Consider the following 26,856-nt stretch of genomic DNA (forward strand, 5'->3'; position numbering starts at 1 on the left):
CCTGTTAATACGCTGATCACCTTTCTCAGGCATGGATATTGCCAAATGCTACGTGCCCTGAGCACAGACACAACCCACTTGCCACCCGCCCCCCTTTTTTTTTTTGCTAGATGTAATAAGCAGTCTTATAATCAAGTCTGTCACATTACTCTGGATTGTATCTTATTGACAGGGCCTCAAATGAATCATCTCATATGGAACACTGTCTGCCTCATGCACATTTATCTGAGACCTTACCATCAACCAATCTCTAAAATCGAACACCGAATAAATAATAGAAATGAGGTAATAAAATTCAAACTAGAACAATTATTTTTGATAAACAGTTTGGCAAATTTTAATTTTTTTTAATGTTTATTTATCTCTGAGAGAGAGAGAGAGAGAGAGAGAGAGAGAGAGAGAGAGGGAGGGAGGGAGGGAATGTGTGCAAGCCAGAGTGTGAGCAGGGGAGGGACAGAGAGAGGGAGACACAGAATCCAAAGCAGGCTCCAGGCTCCGAGCTGTCAGCACAGAGCCGGACACGGGGCTTGAACCCACAAACTGCAAGATCGTGACCTGAGCCCAACCAACTGAGCCACCAGGTGCCCTGACAGTTCTGCAATTTGATCAAACTTCTAGAAAATGCAAGTCAATCAATCCTAAGTAACCAGAGCCCTGTCCCCCTGGGCGAGACGCCAAGCTGATGGCCTAAGGAAACGTACACGGACAGGCGGGAGCCCAAGCAAAACCAGAAGATGCCAGAGATAACGTGACCGTGACAGAATATAAATTGAAACCTTTTTTTTTTTTTAAAGCCTCAGACATAGAAAATTGATTTTAAATCTCACCTGAGATCACTGGTTTGATAATCATCTCTCCATTTTGGAAACTAATCCATAAAATCATGTGTTCAAGATCTCGCCAGGCAACTCAGAGGTGAGCGTGGACAGCCTGTCCCACCCTGGAGCCTGGAACAGCAGGCTGATGCCAGTCTTCTCATCTGACCATCCCTTGTGTCAGAGCAGAATGAACCGTGAAGGTACTGGATTCTAGAAAATCTCAAACCCAACTCGAGGTAGCAAGGCGGCAGGAATCGAGTGACACCACGCTTGTGGTTTCCGAGCGGTTGGCGCTGGAACCCCCAGCCGCTGCAAATGCCAGGCCAGGACCTTCTAAGCTACTGCACATCTAAGAGCTTCCTCATCTGACATCTGTGTTCTGAAAACACAAGAGAACTTAGATGGCAGCAAAAAAAAAAAAAATCAGTATGAAGGAAGGTGAGTCATGGAGGAGGAGGGATGCAGTCATTGGAGGCTGAATAAACAAAAAAGGGAGAAGGAGGCGTGACAACAAACAAAAGAATGGAGAGGACAAAAGACAGGTCGGGGGCGCCTTGAAAACCACACCTTCGGTTTTCTCCTGTCTCCCACATTAGTGACGAATATATTTTTTGTTGCCTGGTCCTTCGTGTTATTATCAAGAATAGGAGACTGATCTGCGAAATGAATAATCCAAGCTCTCCTCTAGGCAGTTAGAGGCCGGTATTTGAGGGGGTGAAGTGTTCCCAGCAGGGTCCCCCAAAACCTCTCCCCCCTCAGCGCCTCGCCCCTACCACAGTGGGACTAAATCATCTCTGAGCTGACACTACAGAGGAAATTGCAAAATGACTCACAACTTCTCAGAACTTTTCCAACAAGCAAAAGCAGCTACCGTGTGGGGCTGGGACATTATCAAAAGGTGAGAATCTGCTGTGAGTAACAAAGGCGCGAAAAGAAAGCACAGAGACTCAGACACATTTGCGTTCGTGCAGCACAAGCGAGGTCCTCACCGGACTACAGCGTCTCACACACAAGAAACATAACGAAGGCATAACAGGACGTCTCAGGCCTCTCACCAATGACTGACATGTGGGAATGCCTTTCTGGAGGAGATCCCAACAAATGATTAAACAAGTAGGTGACGTTATGCCACCCCCCATTCTTGGTAAATACTGAAGGTAAGACAGGTGAGCCTCGGGGTGCCCCAAGAATGGGCAGCCAAAATTAGGTAACTGTGGCTCTTATTCCTTCCAAAGACAAGGAAAGCGGTGAGCAGCATGCCTTCGCAGGCTGGCTGACGTGATGGGGTCAAGGTGAAGTTCCTTCGGTGCCCTTGGGGAAACCACGGGATCCTCTGCTGTCTGATCATGCCCTGAACTAGGCATGTAACCACCCCTCTGTTCTCACAAACAGCTGTTGATTTTTTACTAAAGCGAGTTCCACAAAATGTTGGGGTGGGGGTCAAGATCTAAATTTATGCCTCCCCCCACACACAAAAAAATCACATTTTTTCACTAATTACAAAAAAACGAACTCCTGAAATGTTAGAACACCAGCACATAATGTTGCGATTGGTATTCACCACTGTAGGGATGTCTAACCAGCACATTCAATACCCTCCTTGGTCTCAGCCTCACAGTTTTTGCCACCTGGGGTGGGGTTGTTATTATGTAATGTTCCTCAAGGTCTCTCAGCACAGAGATAACGAGGCATTAATATTGCCAAGCCTACCTCACCAACCAGACCTGAAGATAAAGAGAGAGTTCAAAATGCCACTTGACTAAAGAAACACAGTGCTTTTCATTCTGTAACTACCTGATAATTAAGTCTGTAATGTTAATGATGTTGAGTCAAGACAGAAGCTAGATTACTCAGAGGCTCACCAAAGTCAGAATCATGAACCTAGAGCCCACAGAGTCCTAAGGGGGGAAATCTGTGGACGAGAGTCGTAAGATGGGCGAACTCCCCAGAAGCGCACACGGGTGGCTTCTCAAGGACATGAGTGATTTCCTGAGGGTCCATCACTTTTGTCAGCTGCTCAATGATCCGCCCCAAGTAATTTTTCTCTACCAGGTTAAGAGAGGAAAAACGTAGAGTGGACGTGGGAATAAAGCCCCTAACCATCCTCAACGTTACTTTCCGTTACTTTAAACCTCCAGACATCTTACAGGTTTTAACTTGAGTAACTGCGAAAAGGACAATATAATTAACCAGTGTTAATTCTAACTGGGTTCTTCCAGAATCCAGTTTTCTTTTAAGCATCTCTCTGTGTTGATGAGGAGAAAAGGCTGTATCAAGCAAAAGACTGCTTCAGATCAGGTGCGGAGGCAGAAAGACAGACAGAGCCAGGATGGGCCTCCACAGCCGGGAGACCTACCCGCCAGTGCACAGATGTAAGAAGTCTGATGACCTCTCCAAGGAAAAAGGATTGCCACGTGAGACTTGGGGCCAGTCCCACGTGCTCTTCTTCTGAGACCAGCCAAGTCCAGAGGGCCTCCCCTGAGAACATGCAGGAGTCTGCAAATGGCATTGACTGAAAGTAGGGTTTGGCCTGAGACTCTCTGCTCAGACTCCCTGCTTTCTTCTCCTCCAAAATGGGGGATAAAGGGCGCCTGGGTGGCTCAGCAGTCAAGCGTCTGATTCTCGATTTTGGCTCAGGTCATGATCTCACAGTTCGTGAGTTTGAGCCCTGCATCAGGGTCTGTGCTGACAATGTGGAGCCTGCTGGGGATTCTCTCTCTCCCTCTCTCTCTCTGCCCCTACCCTGCGTGCTTGCTCACTCTCTCTCTCAAAACAAATAAACAAACTTAAAAAGGGGGGAGATTATTCTGAAATTATTCTGTCTCCAATCCAGGAAGCCTAGAAAGAAAAGAAAGAGAAACGGACGGCTGAACACCATGGAGGCAGAGGATGAAGGCAAAGGAACGGGACAGCCTGTCCTCCGTGACCATATCCAAGAGCGTATGACCCGCTCTGCAACCACCATGGGCCACAGGGAACCTGCCACCCACCGCAGTCCTGGCAGGCCAGGCCCAAGGGGAGGTTCCCAGGAGCACGGCTGCGGGTCCCTTTCCGCCACCCAAGATACAGGGAGCAGGCTGGCTGCTCTTTGGACACGGGCCTTTGCTTGCCTCGGAAAGGTCGAACACACCCTCTTACGGTCTCCTCTCGGAGAGGATGGGGGCAAACTCCCAGCCCCCGCTGTTTAAGGAGAGGAAGGGCAGGGAGAGGTCTGCACCAGAAACCAACGTGGCGAGCCAGGGTCATGTCTGGAGCACGCAAGCCCACGAGGGGGCCTGCGGCTCTGGGGAGTCTCGAGGCACCTTCCTGTGAGTCACGGACCCGGCAGCGTGAGGAAGGGGTGTAATTATCGCTTCAACACTGGGGCTGCTTCCGCCGCCAGTTCATTCCAGAGCCACTTCTACCCGACCAGCCCACCCGCCCGCGGGCTGATTCTCACTGCGGCGTGGGCATGGCCTCCGAGCAACTTCCTCCTTCTTCCTTCCTCCCTGTGCGACTCCCAGGGTGACTCCCCGGGACAACGCTTTCTTGCTCCCATAAGACCGGGACGAAAGGTGAAGTCTGGAGGAGAATGAGGAAGCAGGGGCCAGAGAGAGGCAGGAAGGAAAGGGCTGGGGGTGGGAGGTGGTAAACAGGAAGAGGAAGGAAGGAAGAGTCTGGAAGTGAAACCAGTCACATTAACGAGAAGGGAAGGGGAAGACAGGGACTAAACAGCCTCACTGGAGTCAGGTGCCGTTGTGCCCACAGCACAGATGCCGGGACAGAAGAGCAAGAGGGGCGTGGCCAGCCCCAGGCCAACCTCCAGAGAGAGCTAACATCCTACAGCCTGCTTCCAGACCAGCTTCCTGGGTTCCACACGGCCTGCTGCCTGAACGAACGTACTCTAGGCCAACACAGGGCACGCAAGTATGGCTCCCTGTGGCCCCCACACCCCGGCCAAGCCTCACCCGACAGGCAGCCTCGGCCCCTGAGCTTCCAGAGTCTCCCCGGCAAAGGCCCAGACAGCCGAGGGCTCATTGGACGCCACCATGTTGTCGGCTCCAGTGAGCCCACCGCTCTGCCAATGGCAACGGCCACCTTCCCACTTCCCAGTTTGCTGGCTGGTGCCCAGCGACACACTGGCCCAGCACAAACCCCTTTAGGACCCACCCACCGCCTCCCCCGGCCATGATGGCAGCGTGGCAGCTTGTGGCAGAGAGTGGAGAGAAGTCAACACCAGCAAGATTTCTCCCCACTGCCTACTTGTTGACCCCACTGTTTGTCCTGTGACCCCCTGGACGAGCTCTCCCGGCCCAACTGCCTGCCATGAAGCCACTGGGTCAGAGGGTTCACTTCTGGTTCTCGATGCCACCCCACTTCCGGCTGCCGGCCTCCCACTGTCAGCCTCCCTGCACCCTGAGCTGGGACTGGATTTTCTTTCTTTCTTCCTCTCCCTCTCTCCCTCTCGCCCCTCTCTCTCGCATCCAACACTGAGGGTGACATCTCTAACGGCTGAATAGGGCACATAAGTGATCCCTGGCAACAAAGACGACAGGGCTCTTGTGTGTTTCATGCGGCAGGGATGTCCCTTCCCACCACACCCAGGGAAAGAGTTGGCATCTTCATGACGTATCAGCCCTAATGATCAGAACAGACCAAGAGCAGGGTGCTAATACCCTGGAGCTAGAAAGACAGTCAACAAAAAAAAAGCCAATGGGCGCTAGAGAGATCAAATGGCCTTTTAGACTCCCAAGAAAACTAAGCATAGTTGCTTCCAACAAATCCACCAAGTTGCCACCAAGTCCCCACCAAACGGATGTATGGTGTCAGAAACGCAGAACAGTGTGTTTGAAAGCTGGGCAGAAAACTCAGCTCAACTTGACCCTTTTTAGCCTGTACCCTTGGCACCTCTCTATGCCCTGAAGAGACACCTCTCCTCCAAAAGGGCCAAGTGTGTAAGACCTCCTGGACGGGCCGTGCCTCGGGCTTTACTTAGCCTCGCGGTATTCACGGCCCACTCCCGCTGAAGAGAAAGGCAGACCTAACATATACTATTTTGTTTAATCATTTGAAGCCTAGCACTCTGAGTAAGAAACACCAGCTCAGAGGTGGGCGGGCTTCGTCTTTGTGCAAGTGACAGACAGCTAAGAGGACCCAGCTGCCAAGCCCTTGGTTTCCAATTCTTTTCTATCTCCTAGCACAGCTCAACGGGATGTGACCACCCGACACTCGCTTCGGAAAGTCCGGGTAGCAGCTGAGATGGGCAAGAGGCGTGTTAGGCGCACAGAATGAGAGAGCATTCCGAACCCCGTACGTGCCTGAGACGCGGCAGGAAGGACCCCTTAGCCTAACAATCTCTCACACGTGTGCCTGTGATGGTGCAGAATCCACTCAACAACACAGGGCTGGTGGCATTGTTATTTTTGCCCACCAGTGAGGACACAGAGGCAGAGAACGGTTGGGTCCCTTGCCCCGGGTCATGCAGGGGCACGGCCTGGTGGACCGGAATGTAGAGTCAGGTTTCCAACCATCGGGTCTGGCACCACTGCCTGCCTGGATTTATTCTCTGTGCAAGATGATCGTCTCCCCACTGGAGACCGTCAGACCCCAAGTCATTTTCGGGCACGATGGGCTTGCTTGGCAGATGCTATCGTTCTGTTCGTTCACACGGGGATTATGTCAGGTAACGTGCATTTAGAAAGAGGTACGTTTAGTTCTTTAAAAAAGGTGATGATCATCCTAATCCACTGAATAGCCACCATGTAGAAAGACCACAACTTATAAATAAATTATACTTTAATTTCACTTTTTAACTAAAACATCTCTTGAAATAATGCAAGAGACTCAAAGGAAAGTAAGAAAGATGTACAACTTGAGAGTGCTAGAAAACAAATCATGTGTTGTCCAATAACCTTTTCCGTTAGCCTCTCAGACAGGCAAGCTCCGAAAAGGAATTCATGCAAAAAACTCAAAAGGTTAAGCTAAGTGGGTGAGCAGGCCTTAAATATTAAATGCAAATTATGTTCCTGCTGCGTTGTGAAACCTAACCATTAGTGCATGTCCCTTTTTTCCCACCTTGCACAAATAAAAGGACACAATAGACCTTGAGCATTATTAAATTGCAAAGAGGACAACACAGTCGTCACGCTGTGTATCTGCAGATTCCCAAATGCTCTCTGTTCTATCAACACAACGCCTACAAACTGCAAAAATAATCACTTCCAAAGCTGCACTAGGTGATTACATAAAATTCTTCTAAAAGGCTGGGGAAAAAAATATATATTTAATCAGGAATAACTAAAGTCAAAACTCCGCTTACCTCACAGAAAATGGTTTCAGTTTTGTGGATTTTCTTTTACAGCGTGAAGTCCAATATGAGCAGTGTGCTTTGCTCCAAGGAAATCTCACAAAGCATAAAATTATTTACCATCCTTAAATTATTCCTGTCTCTTGTCAGGCGGATTTTACAGAGCAAATATGTGGAATTTCCAGGCTTTCTGACATGTTTCAAAAGGACAAAACTACTTCGGATATCCACTGAAAAACCCTTGCCACATAGGAACGAGAAGGGAAAAGTCGACGATGCCACGGAAACCCTAGAACCCTAAAGAAATTTCCGCATCGTTAGCTGTAAAGAGTGTTACAAGATTACAGTCAGGATCCCTTCTGGAAAGAAAGGCATGTGTGCTCATCCGCTTACCAATCTATAGACATGTTAGAGTAAAATCAACTTTCAAGACAGAGAAAAAGGAAAGCATGCAAGCGAGCCCACGCTTGGATCAGAATCCACCCCCTGAGATCAAAGCCCTCGCTTACTTACACGCTGTGCATCGGAAGGTAAAGTTCAAAGAAACCTGCTCCCTCTGGGAGAAGCGATTGCATCTAAGGTCTGCCTGCCGTTGGGAAATGAGGAAGAGGCACGTTCTCTCCCTCTGCTCTCTCCCTCCCAAACTGCTGTTCCAAGTCACATTCGCAAGGACGTCCTAGCGCCACCAAGCTCTTCCTCCGAGGCAGCGCTGCTGGCTGGGGAAGCTCACCCCCCTCCTTCTAGATTCCCACCCCGTGCCCAGCCGGCCGGCTCTGGGCAGACGCCGGGTTAGGGCACACTCAGAGCCCCCGGAGCCGCAAAGTACCACAGTTTCAGAGTCAGCTCAGAGAGAGGGAAACGGAACACAGGCAGTATTTCCGCAGGGACTGCTTAACACACCTCAAGCTCCCAGAACAACCCAGAAACTCTCTCAACCCCCTCACCCAAAGAGAAACTGTTTATTCCTTTCAAAATCCAAACTATTACAATAGTGCAGGCTAATTGCTAACAATGCTAGGGGGGAAAAAAGGAGCCCCCACACGGGAGAGGTTGACAAGGGCACACAAAGAGCTGTGACAGTAATAGGCACCCTTGAAGAGAAAGAAGGCAATCAATTATGAACCATTTGTAGAAATTGTGGGGCTGTCAAAAGCCCCACTTACAGCTGTGCTTCATCAAGCCAGGCTGCACTTGCTTTTCAAGGGAAATTATTCCTTATTTCAAGGTCTAGAATAGTATTAGTAAAATATCCCAAACAACTCGGGTTCAACCAGGGTCTAATCTGAAAAGAAGTTAATGACCCCTGAGAAGACTCGAGGGGCCAGAGCGGGAAGCCAGGGAGACAGAGGCTGGTCTCCTCTCTGGAGAGCGACCACCTCCCGTGGGCACCGTGGGACAGGCCTGGGCCACGCCCAAAAGATCCACACCCAATATGTGGACACACATCACAGAACTCTAAAACCACCACTGGAAAACAGAAAAAGACTGCTTTCAGACATAACCTGATGTTCCCAGGGGGCTGAAAATATGAATACAGAAGACGGTGTCTTTTAGTTCTCAAATTCCAAACTTTCTTTTCACTAATACACATCACAATGGTTACTTTTGATGGTCACCCGAGGGACAAAGAACGTGTGAACTAAGGAACTGCCAGGCATTTCACTAGGACTGTTGAGAAATGTACTGAAATCCATCGTTACAGACCGGTAGAGGGGCTTCAGATCTGACAAAGGAAAGATGATGGTTACTCCAGGCTTGAAAGCCATGGACAGCAAGGCTCCCCACGATCATGTTCTTTCGATATCGTTTTCTTCTGTGTTCTTCGCTTTCTCCTTTAGCCACGTTAGCAATGACAACCAAGCTCAGATAGCTCCAGTTTCAAGCTGAACCACAGCTTTCCTCCTTTTCCTAAAATTTCTACCTAACGTGCCGATGTTCGTTTGGTAAACGCTCTGTTTAGCTGTGACCGGCGTTGTTAACTGACAGAGTTGGGAATAGCCTCCACGTGGGTAACTTTTGCGTATTTATGTTATGGAATCTTAAAATAAAATTCGAAGAAAGAACTTAATTTCCTTCTTAAGAACTTGAATATGGAACTCAAGTAGACTGCAACAGAGAGGAAATCATGATCCCTGGTGGTGTTAAGTGATTTCCCCCAAGCTGCCACACTGTGCCAGCACCCCTCAGGCACACTTACCCTAAATAGACAGCCTAGCTTCTAAAGTGTTTCAAAAATATTTGGGTTTTGTGTGTGTGTGTGTGTGTGTGTGTGTCTGTTTGTTTATTTACAAATTTTAGCCAAAGCAATCGAAACACTTCCAATTGGTGCTCTGGGGGGCATTACTTAAAAAAAAAAAACTTAGCTATAATTTCGGGTTCCCAAAAGTAAATAACTCACTAGAGACAGAACAGAGACCTAAGACTAAAAATGTGGACAATTTCAGGCTAGTAGAAGAAACTGCATCCTGGGGGCACAGCCAGACCAGAACAGGCACCTGAGTGTTTTTTGGGAGGAATCGGAAAGAAGAGAGACTTTAAAAGAGGTGAATCAGGAATGGGGGCCCAGTGCAAGGAGGGTGAGAGGAAGAAGAGGTGGGAGGTGAGAGCCCATCACCTGAAGCGGGCAGGCTCCAACCTGATCCCCTTTTCCACAGTGACCATCACCAAAGGGTGTGCCACATGGCCGCTCCCCAAAGGGACTGGCCCTAGCAGTATTAGTCTAACTGAGCAGACCGTACTTAAGTTTTATTTTAATACTTGTCATAGCTTATATAGCTCCATTCTTATTTCACATGTAAGACAAAAGCAAGAATTTGAAAAGAGGGTTATGTCAAAATCAACTAAAACTGGACTACGTATTAAAATAGATCATGTCAATTAGACCATTTCTGAAAGGAGGTCTATGAACAATTGAAAACGTAGGAGGGGCGCCTGGGTGGCTCGGCCGGTTAAGCATCCGACTCTTGATTTCTACTCAGGTCATGATCCCAGGGTTGTGAGACTGAGCCTCAGCAAACAGCCTACTTAAGGTTCTGTCTCTCCCTCTTCCTCTGCTCCTCCCCTGTGCACATGTGCTCGCTCTCTCTCTCTCTCTCTCTCTCTCTCTCTCTCTCACACACACACACACACACACACACACAAATGTAGGAAAGGCATAGAATATAACAAGTGTCAGCGAGGATATAGAGAAATTAGAACCCTCATACATGGTGCCCGTCAGTGTTACGGAAAATGGTGCAGCCCTGAAGAACACAGGTGGGCTGCTCCTCAAAAGGCTAAACAGAATGACCAGGTGACCTAGCAATTCCACTCCTAGATGTATATCCAGAAGAACTGAAAACAAGGATTCAGACAGATATTTGTATACCAATCTTCACTGCAGCATTATTCATAAGAGTCAAACAGTGGAAACAAGCCACATGTTTACCAACAGATGAACAAATACACAAAATGCAGCATTTACGACAATGGAATATAATTCAGCCTTCAAAAGAAGTGAAATTCTGACACCTGTTACAACATGATGAACTTGAAAACATGCGAAGTGAAATAAACCAGACACAAAAGGACAAATAATGTATGGTCACACTTATACGAGGGACTTAGAACAGGCAAATGATGCAGGAAATGAAATAGAGGCAATGTGGGGTCAGGGGTGGAGGTGGGGGGTGTGGAAGCTGTGAATGGGAGTTATGGTCTAATGGGTGCAGAGTTTCTGTTTGGCCTGATGCAAAAGTTCTGAAATGGGTAATGGTAATGGCTGCCCCATATTGTGACCTTATGTAAGTAACACCACTGCAGTGTGCACTTAAAAATGGTTAAAATAAGGGTATCTGGGTGGCCCAGTTGGTTAAGCATCCATCCAACTTCAGCTCAGGTCATGATCTCATAGTTGATCAGTTCAAGCCCCACATCGGGCTCCATGCTGACAGCTCAGAGCCTGGAGCCTGCTTGAGATTCTGTGTCTCCCTCTCTCTCTGCCCCTCTCCCATTCACTCTCTCTCTCTCTCTCTCTCAAAAATAAACATTAAAAATGGTTAAAATACAAAAGTTTATGCTTATATATATATATTTTACCACAACAAAGTGACAACATTACAAAAATAATTCATCTTTGGCCAAAAAAAAAAAAAAGTAGGAAAGAAATGAGACTCATTAAACATGACTTTCAGAAAGCCTGAGCTTAGGTTTCCTTTGACGGTCTGTCCTAACGTACTTCACTTCGACTAAATAAGGAAACTATTTCCCTTAAGGCAAAAACAGATGTTTGTTTCAGGTGGTGGACCTGGGGATCGGATAACCCTATGTTGTTTCCCCACCTCAGGTGGAGGTGGGAATTCACCCTTGTCGGCCGGGTCCCTCTTTTAAGATTTGGGACAGCATCTTACCCCGAACGTCTGCCCCGTTTTCTCCCCGTGGGGAACCTGGGCCAGGGCACCATCAGTCTGACTCCTTTTCAGGCCAGTTGTGACGTCAGGGACGTTGCTGAAATCTGCATAGAAAGTGACAAAACACACATAAAAGTGAGTTGGCCCTTTGCAGAGAATAATAACGGCTGGTGTAAGGGTTCAGATAAACAAAGAGATGAAAGGAAAAAGCAACCAACAGCCTAGCGGGCAGCGCACAGCCGTGAGCCTTAACGACACAAGCTGGTCTTCTGAAACGGACCTGGGCTGTCACTAACGAAGCAGCAACATCTCCTGCCACTTTCAGTCAAAGGTGACCAATGACCAATCAAAACAGTGACTTAGGGGCACCTGGGTGACCTTGTCAGTTGAGCGTCCGACTTCGGTTCAGGTCATGATCCTGCCGTTCGTGAGTTCGAGCCGTGCATCGGGCTCAATGCTGTCAGCACAGAGCCTGCTTCGGATCCTGTCCTGCTCTCTCTGCCCCTCCCCAATATGCTCTCTCAAAAATAAAGAGACATTAAAAAAAAAAACAAAACAGTGACTTAAACGCCTTGTCACTCTGCCTATTTCTGTGTAAACAGTACTTCACTAAGCCCTGACCTTGAGTAATTTATTTGGACCAAAAATCAAACACCAGTGATCATTGTTGGTACTTCCCTATTTTTGGCAAAGTGAGGGCAAAATCACCAGGATTATCTTGGGAAACCAATGATCCAGTATCACAGACTCTTATTACACCCCAAAACTTGCTCATTTGAAAGCTTAATTCTTCTTTTTCTGACATCAATTTTATCCTGAATTGAAAGTCCCATAAGGAATAGTAAAACTTTGTCAACTTGCAGAGTAATGATTAGGAAGTAATATCAAAGGTAAGGAGAGCTTGCACTTTTCCAACCTACAGCCATACACACCTGCCAAGCCCAATTCTTTCCAATGGCTCTCAAATTAACAAATTTAAGAAGGACAGAGAGACTAGTCTTTGTCAAAATAGAACACAGGTTTCCATTCTAACTCTTGTATTTGGTAGATTGTCCCCTCAAACAGGTGAAGCCAGATGGTTTCTGATCCCAGCTACAACAAGATGTCACTGATCTTAAACCTGTCTGAGGTGATCTAGCCTGACCAGGCATAGATAGATGTTGACAAAGAAACCATCCGGCATGATGGGAGCCAGGACACTCGTCTCTAGGAGATCTTTAGAAGCTATGGGAGCCCTAGAAAATTGGTGAAACTCATGCATAGGAATGCTGGTCCATGATCCATGCTGATATAACCAGCCAGTACACAGGCACTTGCTTCTAAGACAAGAGGAGACCTAAAGAAAACATCTGAACGGTCTACAGAATTCTGGAGCTCTAATTTCTTCTTCCTTTTACCTCTTCCAAAATTCCAACCCTACCCAGAAAAGCAGCAGACAGTTCAAGTCACACTTATTTTTGGAGTCAGTTAGCCTGGAGAAGGCAGTGCTGATCACAGATGCAGGAGACATCCCTGGGAAAATTTCAGGCAGCAGTGACAGGTGGGGATGCTCGGGTTTGCTTCTTCCAGGCCCCTAACACCAAACCGCAGAGGCAGTCCAGGCACCAGCAGGCGGACTGCATGGGAAGATTGGTCCCCGAGCCAAAAGGAGCCCAAAGTTCCTCCCTCACTGCCTCGTTATGCTGCTGTGTGCACCGGTGTTTAAGGGAGACCAACCGACAAGAACCACAAAAAACAGCCAGTGTTCCTGGCGTACTTGGCACAAACGCACCTTTTCATCCATCCGTTCAACATTCCCTTTTTGAGCACTTCCTGTTTCCCAGGCACTGTGCTAGGTGCTAGGGATACAAAAATGAAGGAGATGCGATCACTATGCTTAAGGTGAGCTTCCAGCCCTGGAGGAGGTGATGCGTTACACATGATATGAGAAAAGTCCACACGGTGGGGACAGTCAGGAAGTTAATTCTGCAAAAGACCCTGAAAGATTTAATAGCAAAGGAAACTCTGCGTAAGCAGAGTCTTTAAATCTTGGAGGTATCTATTTGTCCTTAAGGCTGATCATGACCAGTGAGCAGTGGGGAGAGAGGGTTCCAGAAGCAGGAGGCAGCTGAGTAAAGGCAAATCACAGGAAGAGCCCAGCACCGTGTGGAAATGTGCTGAGCGTGACTGCAGTGGAGAAGGGGGGAGGGTGCCCTGTGACAGAGGGGTTGACAGAGGGCAAGCCTTTGGGAGAAAAACAGTCAGAAAGTCACAGCCACACTACAGGTACGAGGTAGAAAGACCCAAATGAACTCAGTATTTGATAGAGGAAGAGCAAAGAAAAGAAGCAGACACAGAAATCTGAGCAGGTAGACCCCACGGGTGTCCTCTTTGCTGCCTGTCTCATATAAGGAGATCTGGAAAGGAGATAGCACAGGACCTGGTTTTATGCCTCAGGTGACAGGATGGATGGGCAACAGGAAGGGTCGGAGTAGAACTCACGAGCTCAGCTGTGGCAGTTCTGAGTCTGAGATGCATGTGGGCCGTCCAGTGGGAGACGGTCAGGAGTCCGGCCGTCCAGGAAAGTCCACATGGGAATGTGGGTCTGGAGTCGTCAGGTTGTAGCCGGCAGTGAAGCTACGGGCAGAGCGAGGCATGAAGGAGACCAAGGAGAGAACCCCAGTAAGGCCAATCAGAGCATGTGGGGGAAAAGAGGCCCTCAGAGGACACACCTCTCTTCATTCAGAAATAACAGAGGAGCATAAGGAGACTAAGAAGGAGCAATGTGACAGAAGCCATACGGTGTAATAGCACCTTAGCGAGGCAAGAGGATCAGGTCGCCATTACTGCTGCCTTTACCTCGTAAATAAGGAGTGTCAGCATCTCCAAAGAGTTGTATCAAGGACAAGAATGAGGACAAAATCAAGACGTTTATTCATGACGAAGAGGTCTACAGCACCTGCTACGTAGCAGGTATGTCCTAAGTGCTGGGGATACAAAGATGAAGGAGACCTCGAGTCCCCCGAAAATCTCAGACGTGGCACGGGCATAAGGAGCCTGGAGGAGCCAGACGGATGCTGGGGAAAATGACACGGCTGGTGTCAAAAGTGAGTGTCAAGTGAATTCTGAGTCATCTGTTCAACATATTCACAAAACTTCAGAACTGAAACGCTGAACGCTCCTGAAGCTTTGCCCCTCTCACAAAGGCAAAACGGTTACCTGGGAACAGAACACCGGCTACCCTTTCTGAGGTCAAAACTCCGCCCACCTCAGGAAACAAGGCTTTGCTGTGCATCGGTGAGGCTCCCTTATCACCCTTGGTCCCCTTTAACCTCAGAGAGCCATTGGGTACATCTTAGATCCTCCGTGAGGCACGAGCACAGACAGACTGGATCTCGGGAACCAACTCCCACTGAGGCTGGCCCCAGGGATCTGAGCGGTGGAAGCAGTTCTGGACGGCTCCTGAGTAAGACAGGAAGCCTCAGAGCTGTTACACCACCCAAATTTCACAGAGGCGGGATGGTATCCGGGCAGAAATCGAGTCTCTGCCGTGACCGACTCCTGTCCCTACCCACCGGCAACGCACCGATGCTGTCCTGGACACAAGGCATAGGGGAAACCAAGCTGGAGGGTCCACAGGTTCGGACCCCAGCTCGGGGAGCCTCAAGTTTCACCAAGACCTGTATCCCCATAAAAACTAGTGTGCCCTTGGTGTTCGAGAGGAGAAATGAGAACAAAGTAAGCCTTGGGAGAAGAGCAGACCGGGCTCTTCAAAAAAGAAAAAACAAAAAAAGTGCAGGCCAGTAAAATGCGAATGCTTACTTACAAAGCTGTTTTAAACAGGCGCCGCACTGACATCCTGTCCTAGGTGCCAAGTGCCTACGTGTAGCCCACTTATAGTCCGCCCACGTCCTGAGCACCAGCTGCCAAAGTGAGTAAATATATCCTTCCCGTCCCAAGCGGAAAACTGGCCTCTCACCTTGGGACAGCCTCCTGGTGTGGCTGTACTCGCCAGGACACGTGTTAGGGCACTTTTCCCCTAAAACAGTAGGCACGTGCCTCCCGCACCACTCATGCTCAGCACACTCCAATTCGGAAGTTCAGACCTGCTCCGGAAATCTCGGGCGGCCAAGATGATTACAAATGATGGAAAATAGCAAAATCACAAATTCAAGTCAAGATCTCTATTTGTATCTGGTAAACACACCCTATCTCTCTCATCTTATTCGTCGTGGAAATGAACGATTTGGGGTGAGGGCAGGCCACGTGACACATCTAACATGCAACACGACAGACAGGGCCTTCGACGCGGCGGGTGCGTGACAGAGCTGCCACCAGCCGGGCCATACGTTTGGACCTGCTCGTTCCATTTAGGTCCTCCCTCATCGGATGGCTGCTGAGCTCTGCACACCCCCTGGGTACCCGGTACTACGTCAAGTGCCGTGCGTGAGACCAGCCTCAGACATCTCCCTCCTCCAAAAACAAACATATCTCAAGAGTGACGACACACGAGGCAGGCTCTCCTGGAAGGTGACCGACCGTCCCCACCCTCCCATTCCCTATGGCCAACCAAGGAAACGTAAGGGTCCAGGTGGGAGACATCTAATAACCCAGTGTCTTCCTGTCCTGTGTGGCAGCAGAGACCCCCAAGGGTCTGGGAATCCCAAGCCCTTTACAAGTACAGAGCCAAAACTGTGTTCAAGTATCATCCTGGGGATCAACTCAAAAACAGAAACGTCAGGACACGCTAATGTTAAAGTTGCCTTGCCCACACAGCTGGCAGTGTGAATTCAAATCCAACGTAGCCCAGCTAATAGGCAGGAGGGCGGGCTTTGCCGTTTATTTCCCCCATGGCCACAGGAAGCTCCAGGCCATATGGGTGCTGATGCGGCAGGCACGTGGAGTGGGAAGTCTGTGGGCCTGGATGCCACTGGGAAGCCTGGGAAGGGCTCGGGCTCATGGCGGTGTCCCCGCCGGTCTCCCGTCTGCCGCTACCGCTCAGGAACTCTCCCTGTGCTTGCTCAGCAGGCAGCCTGGACGTCTGGTTCACCGAGCTGGGCCGTCTCATAAACCTGGTCTTGCTGGCTGCCTGCTCCTCCTTACTCAACCAGGCAGAGCAAGGGAAGAGACAGGAAGTTGTTCCCAGTCCCAGGACAGCCACCCAGGTGGCAGAGCCACCAGGCAGCTTCTGGCTGCGAGGAGGGCGGGCGAGGCACACTGCCCACAGTAGCCAGGAGTGGCCTCCAGAGGACGGACAACTGGCCCCTGGGAAAGAATGATCCAGAACCCCCCATGGCAAAGGCTGGGAATGCCACTTGCGTTCTTAGAAAGAGCCACTGTTTGAGACACTGAGCTAAAACCGCAAGATGATCGCAAACCCCGAGGCTCCAAACAAGAAACCAGAATGTTTTCACCTGTGAGCTACAATCAGACCTTTTGGATAAACTGATGGTGGTAGTCCTACCATCAGGGAACATGCTTCTGGTTTGTGGGCTAAGAATTCGTTAGAAGTACACTAAAAGAGGAGGCAACGAGAATGGAAACCATTTTTAAACGATGCTTTCTCGTGCTTTGAAGCACGCACTGTGGTGCAGCTTCTCAGTTATCACCACATCCAAAGCCCCTCTTTCAATACTATCCTGAAATAACAACGTTCATACATAATATAAACTACCTCAACAGGCAGTTTCACAAAAAGCAATAGCATGCCCTAATGGTAACACAAGGAGGAAAAAAAAAAATGGAAAGGAATTTGCCATTTTCAAAAATGTGTGTTTCCATATGAAAATGCTTGGTTGCAACCACTCTGGAAGCCTGTCCAGCATCCGCACTGCAAAGAATCACAGTGAGTATCTCCGCTTCATCACAGCCCCAAGCCAGTGCAGTGCACCTTGGTGGACTCGAATGCATAAGAGGTGCTGCCATCAGTGATCGGACTTTCCAAATCGATCAAAGCTTTTGGCCAAGCTCTGACCAAATAAAGGACAAACTTCCCTTGGTTTACTGGTCTGCTGCATTTCTAGAAATTTCCAAGTAGCCTACAGATGTGGGGAAATAAATACTCTGCGTTCATTTGTAAAATGAAGCCAGTTCTTGGCTCAGCTAATTACACAAGTATTTCACCTACACGAATATCCCGGGGAAAAATTCTGCAGTGTGAGAAATTCACTCGAACATGCAGGACATCCAGCAACCACGTCCCCCGACCACTAAATGCTATGTTCCTTCCATTCATTAGGAAAACCAAAACGAATCCCTAAACTTCCAAAATGTCACTGATGGGCAGTGCGCCCGCCCCTGCCGAGAACCATCTCTGCTTCTCCCTGTTGCCAGGTCTATAACCTCATCTCTGTGAAGGTCCGTGACATCAGAGGAGGCAAAATGCACCACAGGCACGCAGCTGAGAGCAGGTGCAATGGTAATATTAGCTCCCTTGCTTCCTGAAGAAAAATGAAATATGCTTAATAAGGCAATTAAAAAGACAGTACCGTGTTCAGATAAATAATGTGGCATATTTAACTGGGACTCTCATCTTAAGCTCAAAAATGTTTCAGTTGATGAATCATTAACCCGTAGCCACCCCCCACCCCGAGGTGGAAACAATAGAAAGATAATATTCTATGAAGATGACTGAAAAAAAATCTAGAAAATAATATCAAAGAATTTACAAGTAAATAATAAATGGTTTTATTACGTTTGTAACTACATTATTCCCAGTAGCATTACAGTTGTACATCTTTGACTTTTAATAATTTTACACCCACTTACATTCAGAGAACATAGTTTGTGGGATTTATGTTCTTAATCTACTCAATCTATTCAATTTCTGTTTAATTTCTCAGAATTTCTACCACGTAAGTCCACAAATGAACAGCTTGTAGAAAATCTATAAATTTTAGACCTGAAGAGAATCTTAGAAATTATCCAACTGAATACCTTATGGATCTTGTGTTTTCTCCAAGCTTCACCCACTGTTGTAAAATTCTGCGTTAGTGCCCACAACACACAGTTTCTCACAGAGCCAGGAGCACACTGGACACTGAGTTTCTTTGCACAGAAAAGCTTAAAATCTCTCAACTTTTAAGGTTGAATGTGCAGACCTTGTATGGCATTATTTTTAATTAACTCAGACTTCCCTATTTTACGCATGCTTTTACTTAAAATGCAGTGATTCGTGACACTTTTCATTAATGGCGTGTGCTGTACTCCGTCATCTAGGCAAATACGACTCATCATCGGTCAGTGAAACAGAATGAAAATACAACCACTTAACTGAAAGAGACGGACTCTTTATTCAGCGAGAGAAAACAACTCTGAGTTGACTGCATTCCAAGGCCAGTCAAGGCCTCCTGCACCATTAACAAAGACATCACCAGCGACACTATGTACTTCTGACACAGACAAAAATTGATCAACTTTTCTGAAGATATCTGGGACTCTACATTTCATTATTGTTACTATTCCTGTGTCAAGAAAAAAATCAAAGCATCTGTCTGAATGTCACTGTTAAGCTGGCAAAGAAGTAAATTCTATCACAGCACAAATACCATGCCAAAAAATGTATATTTCATAAATCTTCCAAATCCATTTCCCTTGAGGTCACATTCCAATTGGTGATGTTCCTGACAATGCAAGGTCTCTGGTGATCGACAGAGAGAAGTAAATACTGGCAGGAAATGTTTCTTAATAGGAGGCTGCCCTGATTCGAGTCAATTATCTTATTATAACTACCCCCAACACCTGAAAGAACCTTTAAAGGAACAGGAAAGTGGCAGCTGTTTTCAGGGCAGGAACGGGTTGCAGGCCACCACCAGGCCAAATAATGGAGAAGAGCCTTCTGAGAAGGGGCAAGAAGGGAAGCAGGTATACCCACATGCTCATTTTCTAGGCAGGCTATGGTTGTGACAGAGGCATGCACGCAACCCAAGGAAAGAAGGCAAAGGGCCTCGCATCGCACCTTAGCAGGGTCCCTAATGAAAACCAGTCAATGGTAAGAGGGATCTCCAGCTAAGGTTTCAGTTCTACAAGAAACTGGTACCCGCCAGAGCTAGGAAGACCCCCAGATGCCACACTTAATCACACCACAAATACACACCACTGTATTTCAGACACTTAAGAATTTGAATAAAGTAGAATTTAAGTTCAAAACCCTTCCAAACTACTTAGGTGTACTGAAGGCCCCTGAAAGGAAACTTCTAACAAGAGTATGCTCACGATTCTATTAGGGGATGTGCTACAGGAGAAAGGAAACCTGAGGAACACCTTCCAGGAAGGGCTACTGCCTGGTGGGACTGTGAGAGGGCAAAACAGAGTACCACTCAGCCATAAAGGGGAACCCATGACTGCCTCATGCTACAACATGGACGAACCTAGAAAACGTCATGCTAAATGAAAGCAGTCAGGTACAACAGGCCACACGGCATACGACTCCACTTACGTGAAGTAGCCGAAACAGGCACATCCACAGAAAGAAAATAGATTAGTGGCTGTCAGGGGCTGGGGGGAGGGGCGGTGGGGGTGACTGCTGATGGGTCCATGGTTTCTTCTGGAGATGACAAAAATATTCTGGAATTAGTGGCGATGGCTGCGCAACTCCATGAATATACTGAAAACTACTGATGTGTACACTTTAAATATGAATTTTTTGTACGTAAAGACTTATTTTTTTTTTTTAAAAAGAAGGTAAGACTGTTAATGTGGATTTTACAGGAGAGAAATTAGAGTTCAAGTCCACTGTGTGAGTGCCAAGGAACTACACAAAATATACAGTCACTTTACTGAAAGGGTCACGAAAATCAGTGTGAATTACTAAAAAAGACATTAAGAATGATGACAGTGAAACTATTACTGAACAAGTGACCTTCCCCTAAAGTGAGAAAGCACCAAACACAAGGCAGTCTGCTCCAAATCGCCATCCCAGCCTTCAGATAAGAATGCAGATATGGAGGGTCATTATCAATTCGGTTAACACCTGGATTTGTTTTACTGCAGCACATGTTATCACTAGGTGTCAGTCTCCGTAGGTATGTTAATAGACAAATATTTAAAAGGAGGGGTGCCTGGGTGGCTCAGGTCATGATCTCACGGTTTGTGAGTTCAAGTCCTGTGTCGGGCTCTGTGCTGACAGCTTGGAGCCTGGAGCCTGCTTCAGATTCTGTGTCTCCCTCTCTCTCAGCCCCTCCCCCACTCATACTATTTCTCAAAAATGAACAAACGTTAAAAAAAACTTAAGGAAAAAAAGGAGTTAAAAGCCTTTCCCCTACCTAGACAGAGAAACACGAAGATACACTTCTCTCCCTACCACTGATCATGACCTTGTCCAAGTTACCAGCAGTTTAATGTGTCTCTGTGCCTTGATTTACCCAGCTGTGAAAGTAAAATGGTAATAACACATCTCTGCTCCATCAGGGTGATGTAAGGGGTAATTAATGCTTTTAAACTTCTTTGGGATCTTTAGATTCAAGTCAGCCTATCATTACGAACCCTTAACAAACACCTTCTCTGTGGCAGTCAAAACCTGATGCTATTTAAAGAGGTGATGAGGTTTGTTGCGAAACCAAAATGGAATGCTTGATCAATTACTTTGCTTTTTTCACTTCGCAAGCTTTTGTCAGAAATGCACATTCCCGTGTCATTTCAATTGGTGCTTTATGCCTATTAAATAACTGAGTTTCTGAGAAAAACAAAACAAAACAAAACACTAAATTGTTTTGTCCGATCCTTCATTTTAAGAGTTGAGGAAACTGGAGTTACAGTAACCCACCCAAGGTCAAGCCCAAGGTTGGAGCTACAATCCAGATCCCCTCACTGCAGATCCAATCTTGCAGACGTGTTACTACCCCCGTATTCATCTTGAAACACATCTCACTATCCACATGGACCTACAGTGGTGACACAGACTGTTCCCTCTTAGTTGTGGTTTGGGTTTATCTGCCAAAAGAATCGTATGTCAAGGGTACCAATCAGCCCCTGGAAGTTACAGAGCAGCACAGACCAGGGTGGAAGCCATTCTTCTGAGATAAGCAGTCAAACTCATTGCAGCTGGGGCATATGGTTCAGCGAACAGCATCATGGGCCATCCCAGAGCCCCTCAGACATGTGTGCAGATGAGCAGAGACTTGAACTCTGAGAAAGTCCCAGCACGCCTCCCTTGCAGTCAAATTTGTAAGGAGGAAAACTGGGAGGCTTCGAGGAATGCTCCAGGATTCTTTTTATCCCCCAGAACCCACTCTCAGGAACACCTCCTTTACTTCACATTAAGAGACTCCTATGAACCTTACTTTCACTTAATAGATATTTGAGGGACACACCTGCTGTTCCCAAGAATCGTGCTGGCTTCCATGTCTTAATCTTGGTATTCGTCAAGGTCTCTGTTTCTCAAGGGATTTTCAAGCTAGTAAGATAAATTACATTAGGTACACAGTGATACTGCAAGGCAGTAAGTCATAACTGCCATATCAGAAATACCAAGTTCAAAAGAGGAAGAGTCCGCAATCCCCCAAGGTGACGTGTGGGCAGCCCCCTACTTCTCACAGAATACAATCCCAAAAGCGTGAAGACTGAGTTTGTGGGTTCTGTGAAGACTTGTATTCCCAGAGATCTTAACAAATTATAACATGTCTGTTCATAGTCACCCGCCACATACCTTAATCTTCTGCTTCCCCAGTGAACACATACTGCAGTGCCTACTGGAGATTAAAGGACATCTGTGTGGCACTACGGGCTCCCTGGCTGGGGCACACCTGATGACTGGCATTTCTGGGGCACAGGTATTAAGCTTATGAAACCTAGGCTTCTTATCAGCATTTTTCAGCCTTTTCCCCCTCGTTTCTATAACATCTGAATGACACAATTCAACAGACATTCAAATAACATTGCTAACACTACTATGCAAAAAGTGCTTCCACTTCACAGAAGTGTGACAGGGTCATTTACCAACTGAAACACTAAAGTCAGAATTAAATTCCCCGATGACAATCTAGGAGTAATTAGCGTTGGGAAGGTAAATGTAAAAAAGCTGAGAACAGCCATGTTTAGAAGCTTCTCAGTGCTTCCCTGGAAATTCCAGATTCTATAGGAAGCCCGTTGAGAGACTTGGGAGGAAGGAACATTCTGCACACTGTTCTACGTGGTCCCGCGTCTGCCCGCTCTCCAGGGGCGGCTGGTCAGGCCTCCGCACAAAGGACACAAAATAATTCTTCTAACAATTTCTCGTGTTTTTTTCCAAGTAACTTTTCCCAGAGCTACTCACAAGTCATAAAATTGGATAATGTGAACTTGGTCACATTTTCTCTTAACGTGTTAAAAGATGTCATGGGAATGAACAATTTATAAACAGATAATCAGAGCTGAGAACCGTAGGATCAGAAATAAATTTATAAGATGTAACCAGTCACAACCCAACTGGGTCAGAGGAAAATAATTTGCTGCACTATTTCAAACTTCATCATTTTCTCTTATAAAGGAACATGTTTTTGCCCCTATACTATGCCTGAAAACCTTTAAAGTAGGCAAGATGTCATTCAAATCTCCTCCCCCCTTCCCCTTATGTTGCTAGTTTTGATGAATTTTGTGGGATTTTATATATGACCTTTCAGTAGAAGTCATTTTAAAGCCATTTTGGAAGCAGGTGGAATATTCACTATAAACATAGAGGCTTAACACAAGGTGTTGCAAAGTCAAGTCCTGGTCTTCCCCCAAAACCACTCTATCGACAGCTTCCCCATCTTGGGTGACGGCGACTCCTCGCTAACAGTCGCTCAAGGTCAAACCTGGGAGTCACCCTTGCTTCCTCTCCTTCCTGGACACCCACACCCAATCTCTGAGCAAGTTCTGTTGTCTGTACCTCCACTGCCGCCACTGTGAGCAAAGGCTCCATCATGTCCCACCTGGATCGCTACAAAAGCCTCAACCCACCCTTGGCCTCGGACAGCCTGTTCTCAATAGTCAGTGATCCTTTTAAAATCCTGGTCAGATGATGTCACGTGTCTGCTCAAAACATGGACAGCCCCTCCTATTCTTCAGACTCTGAACTGGGCAAGTCCTCCCTGATCCTGCCTCACATGTCCTCTTGGGCCTCACCTCCCCAGTCCCCTTTCTCTTACCCAGGGACGCAGGGCTATTTGCCTTCAACATGCCACTTACATCCCCATCCTGGGGCACCTGTGGTTGTTCCTCCACCTGGAAAGCTTTGCTTCCAGATGCCCCCAAGGCTCCATCCTCACCTCCAAGCCTGTTCCAATGCCTCCGTCTCACCGACAACGACTGGTGCCCTATTTACAACTGCAACCTGCCCCCATCTCTACTCCTGGTCCCGCCTCCCCTGATCTATTTGTTTTCCATCACACTTATCACCTGTTCGTACACGATATGATCTACTTACGTTTACTGCTTATATCCATTTCCACACACTGAAATATAAGCTCCGTGTGCTCAAGGAGTTTTTACCTGTTGTGTTCACTGCCGTATCTCCAGCACTTCTAAAACAGCGCCTTGGGGCGCCTGGGTGGCACAGTCGGTTAAGCATCCGACTTCAGCCAGGTCACGATCTCACGGTCCGTGAGTTCGAGCCCTGCGTCGGGCTCTGGGCTGATGGCTCGGAGCCTGGAGCCTGTTTCCGATTCTGTGTCTCCCTCTCTCTCTGCCCCTCCCCCGTTCATGCTCTGTCTCTCTCTGTCCCAAAAATAAATAAAAACGTTGAAAAAAACATTTAAAAAAATAAATAAATAAATAAAACAGCACCTGACACAGAACAGGCAGCCACCAAATTTATTTGTTCAATGAATAAATTAAAGCAAAGCTAAAAAAAGAGACCCCAGGTTTCTCCACTTGGCCTCGGACACTCTCATGAGTAAGGAGTACTCACCATGGTGGGGGTGTAGAAAACGGCAAGTCTCATATCATGGACAACTTTTGTGTTTGAATTCAGGATCAAAATTAAAATCAAGCATCATGGTTCATTTGCCAACTTCATGGAAAAATGTTTTTTCAAAGTCAAATTCTTTCCGCCACAAACTCGGCCTCCTGAACAAAGCCATGATTCCCTTCTTAGCTACGAGGTGTATTTTCTGCACTTGAAGCCACATTTTAAGATATAATGTTAAGTATTAGCATCTTGTTGAAAAATCAGTATTGGAAATGCAAGACCTTCGAGGGTTTTGTTTTGTTTTATTTTGTTTGTTTTATTTTTGAGAGAGAGAAAGACAGAACACGAGCAGGGGAGGGGCAGAAAAAGAGGGAGACACAGAATCCCAAGCAGGCTCCAGGCCCTGAGCTGTCAGCACAGAGCCTGATGCGGGGCTCGAACTCTGAACCGTGAAATCATGACCTGAGCCGAAGTCGGACACTTAACCGACCGAGCCACCCAGGAGCCCCATTTTTTAAAAATTTTTTAAAGCTTAAAGTCCTGTCATTCCTATATCCTTGATTCATTCATTCCTATGATTGAGCAAAATATTTATTGAGTGGCTCCTCTTACGTGTCTGGTGACTTACTAGTGATAAAATACAAAAGACCCTGTGCTGAGGAAGGACAATGACCCCTGCCAACCTAAGTGGAGGGAAGCCCGGGGACTGTCTCGCCACCACAGTGCCCCCCACTCCTCAACCCCATCCCGGCCTGGCCCACACCTGTATCATTTCTCAGCTGGACCATCAGCAGCTTCAGTGCACCTGCGCTCCCCTCCCCCTGGCTCCTCGTCACCAGGCCTTCCCTGCCTGACACACAAGACCCTTTGTGACCTGGCCTTCACCAGTCTTATCTTCTCCACCTCCCCGTTCATACGTTACTGTCCCAAAACCGTGAATGACTCCCGCATCTGCCACAGCCAGACCCTGACCCCCACCCTCTGCCACTTCTCTGTACCCAGAATGCACTGCTTTCTTCAGGTTTAACACAAGTGAGACCCTCCCTCAGAAGTGGCCCTGAGAACCTAGAACATGAGTTATCGCTGCCCCTTATGTACACTAACAGCCCTTCTCAGAGTGTAGTCTGTAGACTCCTAGGAGTCACTGAGACCCTTGCAAATGGTCTGCAAGTTCAAGATGATTTTCATAAAAATGCCGTCATTTGCCTTTTTCTGAGGACATCTGCAATGGCGGCACAAGACAGTCGTGGGTGGACCTTCTAGTGGCACAGCACGCGTCAGAGCAGCGGCAACAACCGTACTGGTCACCCCTGACACCGTTACACCACGCTTACATCAGGGAACGCGCCAGCGTCCATTAAGAATGTTCTGGGGTGCCTGGATGGCTAAGTCAGTTAAATGTTCGGCTCCTGGTTTCAGTTCAGGTCATGATCTCACAGTTCGTGCCCCTCCCCTGCTTGCACTCTCTCTCTGCCTCAAACATAAATACACAAACAAAAAAGGTCCTCAATGAAGCAGAAAAAAAATGGCTGATTTTCCTAAAACTCAACACTTGGGAGCACGTTTGGGAAGTATCCATATGGCTCTCTGCCATGGCTGTTGCAAGAAAATGCACTCACACCACTGGGCTGCAAGCTGAACTAGTTGCGTTTTTTGTTTGTTTTCTATAAAACTATGTTTACTCAAAAAAAATAACTGACAAAATATTTTCTTTAAAATGAACAAAGTGAGGGCACCTGAGTGGCTAAGTCAGTTGGAGTGTCCAACTCCTGATTTTGGCTCAGGTCATAATCTCACAGTTGTGAGATGGAGCCCCATGTGGAGTTCCACAATGAGCATGGAGTCTACTTAAGAGCTCCTCTCTCTCTCCCTCTCTCTTTCTCTCTCTCTCTCCCCCCCACCCTGCCCCGCCTTTCCCCCACCTGCACACAAGTGCTCTCTCAATAAGTAAATAAATAAAATGAGGAGCACCTGGGTGGCTCAGTCGGTTAAGCATCTGACTTTGGCTCAGGTCATGATCTCACAATTTGTGGGTTCGAGCCCGTGCCGGGCTCTATTCTGACAGCTCAGAGCCTGGAGCCTGCTTTGGATTCCCTCTCTCTCTCTCTCTCTCTCTCTCTCTCTCTCTCTCTCTCTCTCTCTGCCCATCCCACACTCACACCCTGTGTCTCTTAAAAATGAATAAACATTAAAAAAATTGTTTTAAATAAATAAAATGAAAAAAAAAGAGTCTATCACTTCCAAGAAAAAACATGACTATTATAGATAGAACTCCAACTTTCTAGCAAAACTTCAAATCTGGGAAAACTTGTGTTTACCACTGTGACCTTGATAGCTTTCCAATACATCAAGGCTTTTCCACAGGAAACTGGTGGTGATATTAATGTGATTTTAATGTTGTACAGTGAAATGTCCATATTTGAAAGACCTAAATAACCTAGCAACCTAATATTTTCCAAGTAGCTACTGCATGTTACAAAATCACATGGTTAAAAGATCCATTCAAAGTGTAAAGCCAAT

General features: G+C 47.2%; 1 protein-coding gene across 12 annotated transcripts in view; it reads right to left on the bottom strand.

The window, feature by feature from the left end:
- The window catches only part of TIAM2 (TIAM Rac1 associated GEF 2), a 246,893-nt gene that overhangs the window by 28,111 nt on the left and 191,926 nt on the right, over nt 1-26,856 (bottom strand). For 9 of the 12 annotated variants that reach the window (XM_053222048.1, XM_053222050.1, XM_053222049.1 and 6 more), the window contains one exon: nt 11,493-11,596. The exons of 1 other annotated variant lie outside the window; for it this stretch is intronic. In XM_053222048.1, the coding sequence (XP_053078023.1) occupies nt 11,493-11,596 (104 nt within the window). 2 more of the 12 variants (XM_053222056.1, XM_053222057.1) reach the window with 2 other exon arrangements.

This window comes from Acinonyx jubatus, chromosome B2 (genome assembly GCF_027475565.1).
Source record: "Acinonyx jubatus isolate Ajub_Pintada_27869175 chromosome B2, VMU_Ajub_asm_v1.0, whole genome shotgun sequence".
Taxonomy (NCBI): domain Eukaryota; kingdom Metazoa; phylum Chordata; class Mammalia; order Carnivora; family Felidae; genus Acinonyx; species Acinonyx jubatus.